Source organism: Canis aureus, chromosome 17, assembly GCF_053574225.1.
Source record: "Canis aureus isolate CA01 chromosome 17, VMU_Caureus_v.1.0, whole genome shotgun sequence".
Classification (NCBI taxonomy): Eukaryota; Metazoa; Chordata; class Mammalia; order Carnivora; family Canidae; genus Canis; species Canis aureus.
Genome location: NC_135627.1, coordinates 30883655 through 30895800, shown reverse-complemented (window position 1 = coordinate 30895800; position 12146 = coordinate 30883655). Strand labels below are relative to the sequence as shown.

The following is a 12146-nucleotide window of genomic DNA, read 5'->3' as shown; positions in this document are numbered from 1 at the left end:
ACTCAAAGCAGACCATTTGGAAACTCTTACTTGACCCACTTCCATGCATCTAACCCAACCAAGCTCTGGATTATCACTCCTAGCCTATCATCAGAAATAGTTCCTCTTTCCCCAGCCACTGGATCCTGCAGGGGCAGTGATGTGGGAGCTATGAGGATTTGAAGGCAAGAAAGGAAACTCAGGGTAGTCACCTGTATACTGGGGTCCCTGGTGTCATATCTTCTTCACTGACTTCTACCCCACTCCAAAACTTGCAGGCCCACAATTCCAGGAACTGGACAAGGCTGGTTTGAGTCAAATGTCCCTTGACTTTCTGAGAAGGCATCATTAGGATTACAAAGCATATGATCATAATTTAGCCTCCTGTTAGTAAACTTTGTATTTGATTAAAAGATACATTAATATTCTAAACATTCTCTCTTCCTTGTATTTTTGGTTTTTCAAAACTTCTATCCGTGGAATAGATCTCTCTATGGGAGAGATTCTAAGTACATATATATCCCATTATTAGTAAAAAGAAAAAAGTGAAGAACATTCTGAAGGGCAAGAAAGATGCAAAGAAAAAAAAAGTGGATTCCTTTTTAAACTAGTAATTCTGGAAACAGATTGGCTTGCGGTTGCTCTGTGAAATTAACTGGGTCCACCTCTTAATTTCAGATGGCAGTGAAGATGAAAATTTAAATTTCACCTACATTCTACCCTACCCCAGAATCCTATAACTTTATTTTTCCCTTTGTGTGAGGAGATGCCATACAATTCCACTGGTGGGCAACAGTTCAGTGGTTGATAAACATGATTTTATCAGGCCACAGTAAAGTTCTGAGTGTTCTTAAGCTAACTGAACGAGGACCCAAGAGAAACCAATTGGATTAAAATTCAATCTATTTTTTGATGATGGATCTTCAAGATTTAAAAACCAAGAGCTAGAGAGAAGGCAGTATAATGAGGGATCAGGCAACAATAGTCTATAAGCATCTTTAGCCTGGGGTGCTTGGGATCGTGGCCAAAAGGAACAGAAGGCAGAACCAGAGCAGAGCAGATGGGGGCTACTGAGAGGCCAAGTTAGGGCTAATGAGGATCCGCTCTCTCACTATTAGAGCTCCCTGCACACGGAATGAAGAGACTGCAGTAGCAAGAGAGGAGATCCCCACCCCAGTGCATGGTCAACATGAGGCGCGGTTTGTAGTTCTGGGATGTCCTGAGTAGGATGGGAAGCTCCACTGTGGCCGTCGAGCATATGGTCCCATTATTTGTAAATTGTTACTTTGGAGAGCTGTTTCAGGGTTAAGCCAGGTATGAGTATGTGCCCACCAGGAATCCTGTGGGTACCCTTCAAATTGAGCATTACATTTTAGCTGTCATGGCTAGAATGTGCCGTCCCTCCCTACCCCGTCTTGTGTGGATCCTTGGAGAGGTCGGTTTAGCCTTGGCGATTCTGAACTGGCCATGGTATGGAGAGCTGGGATCGCAACCACCTCACCACTTAGCCAAGAGGGCGTTAAAATGGTGCTCTGCCTGAACCTGCACGGAATTCCTCAACCCGGCGCAGAAAGTGGGCACAGGTGGGGGCGGGAGGGAGAGCCAATTCCCATCAGCCCTCAGAAGGCCTGGTGGGCCTGAGGCAGCCAATGCGGCCCCCTCCCCCACCCCCTCGCAGGGTCCAGCGCTCACCTACGGCCACCACAGCCACCTCACTAACTAACTAATCGCTATATGCTTACACATACTACGACGGTTCACAAGTGCTGCGGATGAAGTGAAGGCAAGTACAACTCGGAACGCTTTTAATGAACTGTTTATGGACGTATTTCTGACTAAAAGTACGGCAAGCCATGAACATCTCACCAGAAGCAGGGCGGTTGACCCCAATGCTTTCCTGAGGTGGATGAAGGGTCAAGGAAGGGTGACGTAGAATCTTCTCCCGCCATGACGTGGCAGGTTCCAACAAGGAAGAACATCCGGGTGCAAGGGGCGGCCTGGATCAAATAGCGTTCAGAGCAGTACCGCGGGCTCTCTGCTGCGTTGGCCATTGGCTTGGTCGGGTGAGGCCCGGTCATGCCCCCATTACCGTCTTTCTTCCTCACTGCACCACCTCAAACAGTCTTTCCCTCAAATGTTTCCTGTCACCTAGTCTGGACCCTGCGAGGCGGGGTGAAGAGTTCTGTGCTGCGCTAGAGATTCCAAAAGAGGGGCCCAAAGCTGGATTTTTTGTTGGTGGTGGTTTGGTTTCGGCGTGGGTGGTGGCTGTGGAGCGGGGGTCGGGAAACAGCTCTACCGCGGCGGTGATCCTTCAACCGAGGCGCGGGGCCAGGAGAACTCCGCACTCGGAGTCCGTTTCAAAAAAATAAAAAAGGAGGCCCCGAGGCCCGGTTGGAGTGGTCCGCGGAGGCTTCCCGCTCGGCAGTCTGAGAGCCGCCGCCGTGCGGGCCGCTGCGCACCGCAGGGCCCCTCCGCTCCGTCCCGCTCAGGAGGGCGCGCGGCCCCGGCCCCGGCCGCGGAAAGGGCGGGACCCGCCGCACCAGAGGCGCGAGGCGCGGGCCCGGGGTTGGCGCAGCGCGGGGGCGTGGCTCTGCGCATGCTCAGCTCGCGGGTCCTCCGCGTCGCCGGGCTCGGGAGGCGCCGGAAGCACCGGGAGCCGCCGCATGGCGCAGGCGGGGAGCGCCGACCCCGGGGTCGGGGGCCGTTGGGCCGCGGGGCCGCGGTGCGCGCCTTGGCGCTGGGCCCTGGCGCTGCTGTGGCTGGCGACGGCCGCGGGCGGCCCCTCCCGGCGCCAGTGGCCCGTGCCCTACAAGTGAGTGCGCGCGCGCGGGCGGGCGGGGCGGGCGGAGGACCGCGCTGGGGCGCCCGCGCTCCGCCCTGCGGCCTTTCTTCCCCTCAGGACCCTCGCGCGGGTGTCTAGGTGACCGAGGCTCAGGACAGCCCCGAACCCTGGAAGAAACGGGGAGTAATGTCATTTGATTGAGTGACTCAGATTCAAGTAACCGACGGTCAGAAAAGTCGGAGGAGACTTTGAATGTGGCGTTTATTACTGACATCGTGCGTGTCGTTAGTTACCGCGAGCACATACCCGGTGGCACAGTTTACAGCATGACAGACTCGCCGGGGTTTTCTGGGACTCTTCTGGTTTTAGCCCTAAAAGTCACGCGTCCTGGGGATCCCCCGCCCCCTTTGACGCGGGCCCAGCGGGAAGGTTGGTGACCTCGTTTCTTCCTCCCCGCCCCCCCCCCCCCCCCCCGTTTCCAGTCTGGGGGTAGGATGTGGTCATAGGAGAACAGAGGGGGCACCTGGTGGCTCAGCGGTTGGGCGTCTGCCTCCGGCTCAGGGCGTGATCCTGGGGTCCTGGGATGAGTCCGGCATCCGGCTCCCTACATGGAGCCTGCTTCTCCCTTTGCCTGTGTCTCTTCCTCTTTCTCTGTGTCTCATGACTAAATAAATTAAATCTTTTTTTTTTTTTTTAATAAGGTTTGTTTTGTAGCAAATTCTGTCTTACCAGATCTGCTACTTAGGCTTGCTCTGGGGCACATTCCTCACCAGTTAGAGTGCAGGGGTTGTGGTTCGTGCTGCATCAGTGCAAAATGACAGTGCCTCCCTCCCTCTCCCACCTCAAAGCCTGAATTCCTTATTTAGAGTCTTATTTACTTACCTATTATAATACTTCATGTTTTCTCTACTTTGTGTCCTGACCTTCAGAATAAGCCAGGTCTTCATCTCTTTCTTTGCCCTCCTTATCCTCATCCATTCCACGTCAAGTAGAAGTGATTTCTCCCATAGGACTCTATTTCTTTAGCACTTACCACACTACACTTCATTTCTTGTTTAATGTATTCCCAGCCCCCACGCAAATGTTCTTGAGGAAGGGAACATCATTTTATTTTTATTTTCCTCCTTCTTTAAGTAGTGTCCTACACATAGTAGAGCTTTAATAAATATTGGCTGAAGGGTCATTGGTTAATTTCATTATTTAAAATTTATTTTAAAGATTTCATTGGCTTCATTAAACGATTCATGAATTGGGCCACATCGCATCTAGCAAATAGAGGGGCACTCCTATTGGTTAATTCTTAAGAAAATAGAAATGTGTTCTATTTAATAATCTTAACATACGGATTGTTTAGGAAATTAAATATCACTTGAAAAATACTCTTATTGAGTAAATGTTTGTCTACTAAATAAGATCTGATCTATCAGAATTTTAAGATATGGCCTCTGTCTTTAAGATTTTCACAATGGGAGCAGGGAACAGGGAAGCATGCATTTATCAAAGTGCTTTTAATGTATCATTTGCTGTTAAAGACATCATTGGAGTTCACAGGATTACAAAATGTTTAAATACTATTGGGCTAAACTTTGAAGGTTTTCTCTGAAAATGTTATTGACTGTGATAATAAAATCTGGATTCTAAAATGTGCAAGAAGAACCAAACTCCTATTAGAATCTAAGTTAGTGCTTTCTTTTCCTTTATTAGGCGCTTTTCCTTCCGTCCAGAACCAGATCCTTATTGTCAAGCTAAATACACATTCTGTCCAACTGGCTCACCTATCCCAGTTATGAAAGGTGATGATGTCATTGAAGTCTTCCGGTTACAAACCCCAGTATGGGAATTTAAATATGGGAACCTCCTGGGACACTTGGTAAGGCTGCGGTTTTGATCTTATAACTTTGGTTAATTAAATGACTTATTAAGTGGAGTTGAGGAAATAATCACTGTTCTAAGGGCTGATTTGAGAACATGTTTAATTGGTGTTCTTGGCATATTTAAAATGGGTAGTCAATGGGGTACCTGGGTGACTCGGTTGGTTAAGCATCTGACTCCTAGTTTTGGCTCAGGTCATGATCTCAGAGTCATGAGATCCAGCCTGTCATCAGCTCCATGCTGGGATCAGAGTCTGCTTGAGAGTCCATCTCCTTCCCCCTCTGCCCTGCACCCTCCTCAGGAGGGCATGTGCATGCACTTGCAAACTTACATACACACACTCTCTCTCAAATGAAATCTTTAAAATGAGTAGTCAAAAAAATACTACCATGTTTTGTAATCCTGACAATAACAAATGCAGTTGCTTTAATCCCTTTTAATATTCTGAATCCATACCCAGCTCCTGAAAAGTAAGAAAGGAGGAGGCCCGGAGGAATGGGCAAGACAGGCAGGAAACACTTCACTTCCAGTCCGTGCTGTACACACTCTTCCTGGGTTAGCTTACCATTTAAGCCTCTCATCACCCTGTGAAATATATAGACTTCCTGAGACTGTGGTATGGAACTTCTCAAACCCATTCTAAATTGTAAGGAAATTAAGAGCACATCCATATAGCAAACATCCTTACTATCTGAGATAAGCAGCAATGGTCAAAATCAGAGTGGATGAGGGCCTAGAATTTGAAGAACCCCAGAGTGGACACATGAATAGCAACATGGAAGTGGAATAGCTGAGCACTCGATCTACTTGATATACAGTTGTGGTGTATTACATTTTCTCCCATTTGGTTCCTGGGCCAGTGGTTACTTCACAGATGCTTTTGTACATGTATGATCTTTACACAGAAAATTATGCATGATGCCATTGGATTCAAGAGTACTTTAACTGGCAAGAACTACACAATGGAATGGTATGAACTTTTCCAACTTGGAAACTGTACATTTCCCCATCTCCGACCTGAAATGAATGCCCCTTTCTGGTGCAATCAAGGCGCTGCCTGTTTTTTTGAAGGGATTGATGATATCCACTGGAAGGAAAATGGGACGTTAGTACTGGTAGCAACCATATCAGGTAAGTTTCAAAAATATGGCAGTATTTGACAATTGTATCAGTATCCAAATGAAAAAAACTACTTTCATTGAGGCATTTCAGTCATGTTCTTCTGAAATGTTAGAAGTCAGTTTACAAAATGTACTTCTGGAAGCAATAGCTTTTGATCCAAACTATTGCTCATGCCAAGTGTCACCTGTAGATGATGAGTAGTATATCTCCTCTCTTTGATGGCAAAAAGTGAATACAATAATAAAATGTTTTCTGCAATTAAATTGGAGTTGCTAAATAAAATAGTGGAAGAAAATCCACAAAATGCCTGATAAAACAATTGATTAAAGGTCCTGTTAACTGAATCTGGAAAAAGACTTTCAGTGATGATACCATGTTTTTGTTAAGGAATAATAATAGCTACCGCTCATGGAGACTTACTCTGGGCCCAGCAGAGGTTCCGAGTGCTTTATCTGTATCACATGATTTATCATCACGACCACCCTCTGAAATAGTTGTTGTTATCCCTCCCCCCATTTTACAGATGGGGAAACTGAAGCCCCAAGTGGTTAGTCACACAGCTGATAAGTAGGACTCCCAACGCTGGCAGTGAAGCCCTCTTGACCATTTTCTTAACTGCTTCACTACATTGCTTCCCGAAACATACACAATCTTAAGGATTTAAGGCTCCTTGAGCAATTGAAATATTTTATCTCTTGAGATTTTCTGTTCTTTTGGATGTATTAAAAAGTTGCTGAAACCCTTGGAATTTTGCTTCATGTATTGCATTGTTGGGTAGTGATGAAAGGAGTTAACTTTTATCAGAAACTGGCACATGACCTTGGGTGACATTTTACTTTATTGACTCGTTACTTCATGTATAGAACGGGGATGAGGCTCCATTACATCCTAGAGATACGAGCTTACCCATATGATTTATAGAGTTCTGCGTTATGATTGTTGTTCTCCAAGAAAGTGGAAATATCTGGAATGAAAGCCCTGTTTGTGATAAGAATTCTGTAAATCACAGGACTTGAGGACGTTATGATGCTTTCCACTTGGGTAGCTCTTTACATAGCATTTTGGAGCATGTTATCGCACAGTTCAGTGAGGAGGATAAAACACTCTTCTTCCTTTCATAAGCAAGGAATCAAGTGTCAACCAGGTAGCATCACTTACCAGTCTCTTCAAGTCTCAGATCCGGTTGTAGAACCAGGAATAGAAGAGTGACTTAAATGTCACCTGGGGATCTTCTAACTGTACACCATGCTGTTAGCTGATCTCCCTTCCTACTTTCTAATCCATGTGCCCCAAATCATCCCAACGGTATCAAAGTTTATTTTTCTTCTAACAGTGTTAGTACTCTCAGCATTAATACTCTTTATTTTTTCATTCAGGCCAGTTCTCATTTCTCCTTGTCCACCTATATCATTATCCGAAAATACTTTTCTGCCATCAGTGTACAATACAAACCAGTGATCCCTATTTTATGTAAAATAGTTTGTAATATGCTAGTACTTAAATCTTTCAAGTTACCAATCTGCTTTGTGATTAATCCTGTCCATTTTCTCACGTTACAGAGTAGTATTTTGAAGTATCCTTATCTCTTAATTATAGCAGTGATTTTTTAAAGTTGAAGAACACTAAAAACAGTGCCCCCAGTTCTAAGAAAACAGGCTTTATATTCAGAATTTTAATTCCATAAGATTGATAAAAGCAGCCTTTGTATAGGACATGAAGTATTAATTTCATGGACTCAAGTTGGAGCACTTGAGAAAGGTTCACACACGGTGACAAGGTGAAACGTTGGGACCAAGCTCTATTAGGTATTGTAAATGCCCCGATGAGGTTGTAGCCATGCAGCGTAGGGTATTTTGTTAACATTTGGAGAGATTCCTCTGGTATAAGATGATAGAGTGTGAGAGCTGTCAGAATCTGTATAGTCCACAAATGTGGCCAAAAGCATTTCCTGTTTAGTTGCTTCACCGGAAGAATTTGTATAGTTGGTGGAAAGGCTATAAGCAGAATCCGACAGCTGAAAGTATAGGGAGGAAAGGGAGGTAACAAATATTCAAGGTGGAGAGGGTAGAGTAAGTACTTCTCTTGTAACGTTAGCAGGCAAGCCCTCTAGAGGAGCTCTTCCCCTGGCTGCCATTCATAGTTTGCATACCGAACTTTGTGACAGAAAAGCTCTGCATCCTCCTTCCACCATTCTTAACACTGCCTTTGCTCCATTCACTTTTACCTCTTACATAATTTTTCCCTTATTTTCTTTCTTTTGCTTCTGAATCCAAGATTTGTTGAGTGGGGTAAAGAAAGAGGGCTTCTGCATGTGTGTAACTTTGCTTTTCTTTTCTTTTTTTTTTTTTTTTTAAAGATTTTATTCATGAGAGACACACAGAGAGAGAGAGAGGCAGAGACACAGGCAGAGGGAGAAGCAGGCTCCCATTAGGGAGCCTGACATAGGACTTGATTCCAGGACTCCAGGATCACGCCCTGGGCAGAAGGCGGCACTAAACCGCCAAGCCACCCAGGCTGCCACTTTTGATTATAGCTTAAATGATTATAGAATTGGTATGTAGGACTGTATATACCTACGATATCTAACGTTTACAATTCAGAAATACCTTGTGCCTTGAAAAGTAGAATGGCTGAGCTTGGATTCCTATTGTGAGGTGCAGGATTGGAACTATTATAAATAACTAGATAAATAATAATAAAAACTATTATTTATTCATGGTCTTAATCAGGTTAGAACATTTTACGTGAAACTAATATGATTTGCTTTGGTGTTCACATAGGTAATTTTTTTTTTTTTTAACCTAGGAAACACATTTAACCAAATGGCAAAGTGGGTAAAGCGGGACAATGAAACAGGAATTTATTACGAGACGTGGACTGTTCAAGCCAGCCCAACAAAGGGGGCTGAGACATGGTTTGAATCCTATGATTGTTCTAAATTCGTGTTAAGGACATACAAGAAGTTGGCTGAACTTGGAGCAGAGTTCAAGAAGATAGAAACCAACTATACAAGAATATTTCTTTACAGTGGAGAACCTACCTACTTGGGAAATGAAACCTCTATTTTTGGGCCGACAGGAAATAAGACTCTTGCTTTAGCCATAAAAAGATTTTATTACCCCTTCAAACCACATTTATCAACTAAAGAATTTCTGCTCAGTATCTTGCAAATTTTTGATGCAGTGATTATACACAGAGAGTTTTATTTGTTTTATAATTTTGAATATTGGTTTTTACCTATGAAATTTCCTTTTATTAAAATAACATATGAAGAAATCCCTTTACCTAAAAGAAATGAAACACTTTCTGGTCTATAACATTTTAATTCCATTGCTCTTTTTTTCCTTCTGTCACCAGCATATATATTTTTCAGGGGGTGATTTTACATTTGTGGATTTCTTAGGCCTTTCTGCCTTGGAGCAGAAATGCACCTGGGCAGAATTGCTGCATATCATCTCAGGACTTTTTTGGAGAGAAGCTGAAACTCTTACTGCATTGGCCAAAGTGAGTACATTGTACATTAGGTAATCTTGATTTCAAACTCCAAGCCTTTGTTAGTATGAATTACAGTTCATATCAGATATATAGGATCTTTGGACCCCTTATTTTTAAATTGTGGATATGGTATGCCAAGATTTTTTTAAAATACCCCCAGTGACATTTTCATGGCAGGAGCTACTTTTTCGTGGCACGGTAGTTATGGTTTTCATTTAAGCACTTTTTGGTGGTTTAGACTGATGTCACAGCTTTTGTAACTTTCGGGACCAGATCTAGCAGTTTGATTTTGTTCTATTCACTTAAAGACTAATTTGGACACCATAGCTGTAGCAATGGTGCTTCTAAATGAGGTAAAAACAGTGTTCAATAGTACAAGTTTCTAGCTAGCATTTGAGAATTATAGCTAGTAACTGGCATTTTGTGATTTAGATGGCTCATAAGGCATTTCTGAACCTTAGTGTCCGTATGTCTAAGATGATTCATCTGTCAGGACTGTTGTAAAGATTGAAGCCATGTGTATTTTTCAAGGGAAAGTTGCAGTAAATGGTAGCTATAATGATGAATCAAAGAACAAAGTGCCATCCTTGATCTGGCCTAATGTAGTTTACCAACCTTTCCTGGGTTTTATAGTAATAACCTAGACTTTGAGCTGACAGTTTGCTTCTGCAGTTCTTCAAACACCTAAGACACAGAAGTATGACTGCAGATACATCTGGGTGAATAGGCTTCAAGAGAAATTGAAGTTATTTTCTGGAAGCTGACATTTTCCCTAAACCTGTCAGATAGGGGACAGGTTTTTGTCAGGATCTCCAAGTAGCTGTTCTTCCACTTAGTCCCATCAAACAAGGTTTCAAGGTCCTTCAGATGTTTAATGATCAACCAAATACTGTCTATTCATGGAAAAAACACCAGTCAGTAAGATGATGGAGCAGAGACAATCTATAATATGTAAATTGTTACTCGGTTTCTACTAACATTGAGTGCCTCTTGAGAGGTTAGTACAATCTCACTGGATTCTCCTACAAAGCCTAAACTTGGGTATTATTTACCTGATCCAAATGAGTCAGTTGAGGCTTAGAAAGGTTAAGTGACTTTTTTTTTTTTTTTTAAGATTTTATTTATTCATTCATGAGAGACACACGCAGAGAGAGGCAGAGGCACAGGCAGAGGGAGGAGAAGCAGGCTCAAGGCAGGGAGCCTGATGCAGGAATCGATCCTGGGACTCCAGGATCACGCCCTGGGCCAAAGGCAGGCGCTAAACGGCTAAGCCACCCAGGGATCACTTAAGTGACCTTTCCAAGGCAACCTAACTACTGGTAACAGAGCCACATTTTGAACCAGTTCTGTTGACTCCATGACATACACTATCAAGCAAGGTTTCATTGCTACTCAAAGTGTAGTCCTCAGACAGTGCCTGCATATGTTATCAGCACCAGAGGTTACTGGTCAAGTAAATATTCTGATAGGAAACATTCAGAAACTACTTTTAAAGCAATTTATTGGAGTAATTTTATGTTGAATCTAGTAATAAATGGCTTGTATTTTGTATGTTTCTGCTTTTATCTCATTTGTCTAGGAATTCATTTTTATTGTATTTTTCAAAACTATACATAGTACAAGAATCTGAAAATAAAAACCCAGCCCTTTACCACAGATAGCCTGGGAGGCACTGCATTATTCTGCTTACTGCACAGAGGCAAAGTCTTGCTCAGCTATATGAGGAGAACTCTGTTTCACTGCCTACCATTTAGCCTATGTACTCATGGTAATAGTGCCTAAATATTCATAACTAATTTTGCCTCTTAAACCTGCTAGTTGTCTTCAGAATGCCACAAACTTGGATTCTTGTGTTATCACCACCTAGTGGCTGAAGTGGGGCAATGCCAACTTTTAGTGGATATTTAGGAAAATTGATCTGGGAAAACAATTTTGGATTTTCTAGAACAGTGCTAAGGTAACAAGCAAAAACTCTTGTGCCACATTTGTGTTAACTCTAAAACACAGAACTTGGTTCTGTAGCGAAGACAGATGAGTACATCTGGATATGGAATTTGAATTTTAAAGCCAAGATTCTAAATAGTCATGTTAGAAAAAGCATTCAATATTTTTCAGTTCCTAAGAATATGAACAAATGAAGGAATTCTGTGAAAATAGGTAAATTCAGGTGACTATAGCACAGAGCATAAAATTCATATTAGTACTTAAGAATTTACCAAACTTGTCAACTGTACTTCCAAGATGAAGTAGGGCTTTTGGAGTAGACTTAGAATGAACATGCTTTCAAAATGGTAGATGAAAAACCAAATTATGGCCAGGTGGGAATTTGCCAATTAAATTTTGCTGTCCTTTGATCTACTATATAACTTAAACATGGTTCCTATTTTTCCTGTTAATTTGTTATGAATGAATAAAATTTCCTCTATTTTTAGAGAAACCATTTTGTTACTTTTGTTGAAATTTGACTTAGGGCTTTAGAGTAAATATATCCTCATTAATTCTGGCTCAGTATTAAGTACATATACCCACAAAGTATCATCAAATATATATATATTTTTTAAAGATTTTATTTATTTATTCATGAGAGACACAGAGTGAGAGGCAGAGACAAAGGCAGAGGGAGAAGCAGGCTCCATGCAGGAGCCCAATGCAGGACTCGATCCCAGTTCCCCCAGGATCACACCCTGGACTGAAGGTGGCGCTAATTTAGCTGAGCCACCCGGGCTGCCCATCAAATGTTATTTTAATAGGTACCTACAGAAATATAGTCCAAATGTTAAAATACTAAACGTTAAATATTTGGAACGCCTGATACTGGCTCCTTTGAAATCAGGGGAAAAAAAGTCTTAGGAAACTTCATCTAGGTTTATAATCTTGGTCTGGTGGTACTTAATGA

At 42.8% G+C, this 12146-nt stretch overlaps 1 protein-coding gene and 1 long non-coding RNA gene across 18 annotated transcripts in view; one reads left to right on the top strand and one right to left on the bottom strand.

Annotated features, from left to right (window-relative positions):
• The window catches only part of LOC144287888 (uncharacterized), a 186826-nt gene extending 184294 nt beyond the window's left edge, over positions 1-2532 (bottom strand). For 4 of the 17 annotated variants that reach the window (XR_013355690.1, XR_013355688.1, XR_013355686.1 and 1 more), the window contains exon 1: positions 1846-2529. This is a non-coding gene — a long non-coding RNA (uncharacterized LOC144287888). Of the gene's footprint in view, positions 1-191; positions 314-1721 lie in introns of all 17 variants that reach the window. The other 13 variants (XR_013355693.1, XR_013355694.1, XR_013355691.1 and 10 more) reach the window with 9 other exon arrangements.
• A 95-nt stretch (positions 2533-2627) lies between these two features.
• CLN5 (CLN5 lysosomal BMP synthase) lies at positions 2628-11687 on the top strand. Its single transcript, XM_077855330.1, has 4 exons — positions 2628-2791; positions 4466-4631; positions 5539-5764; positions 8561-11687. Exons 1-4 carry the CDS (start codon positions 2643-2645, stop codon positions 9070-9072), a joined length of 1053 nt encoding a protein of 350 aa, XP_077711456.1. The 5' UTR covers positions 2628-2642; the 3' UTR covers positions 9073-11687.
• The last annotated feature ends 459 nt before the right edge of the window (positions 11688-12146 follow it).

Coding starts and splice junctions, on each gene's coding strand:
- CLN5 (XM_077855330.1), top strand. CDS start 2,643: ATGGCGCAGGCGGGGAGCGCCGACCCCGGGGTCGGGGGCCGTTGGGCC. Junction 2,792..4,465: donor CAGTGGCCCGTGCCCTACAA/GTGAGTGCGCGC, acceptor TTCCTTTATTAG/GCGCTTTTCCTTCCGTCCAG. Junction 5,765..8,560: donor ACTGGTAGCAACCATATCAG/GTAAGTTTCAAA, acceptor TTTTTAACCTAG/GAAACACATTTAACCAAATG.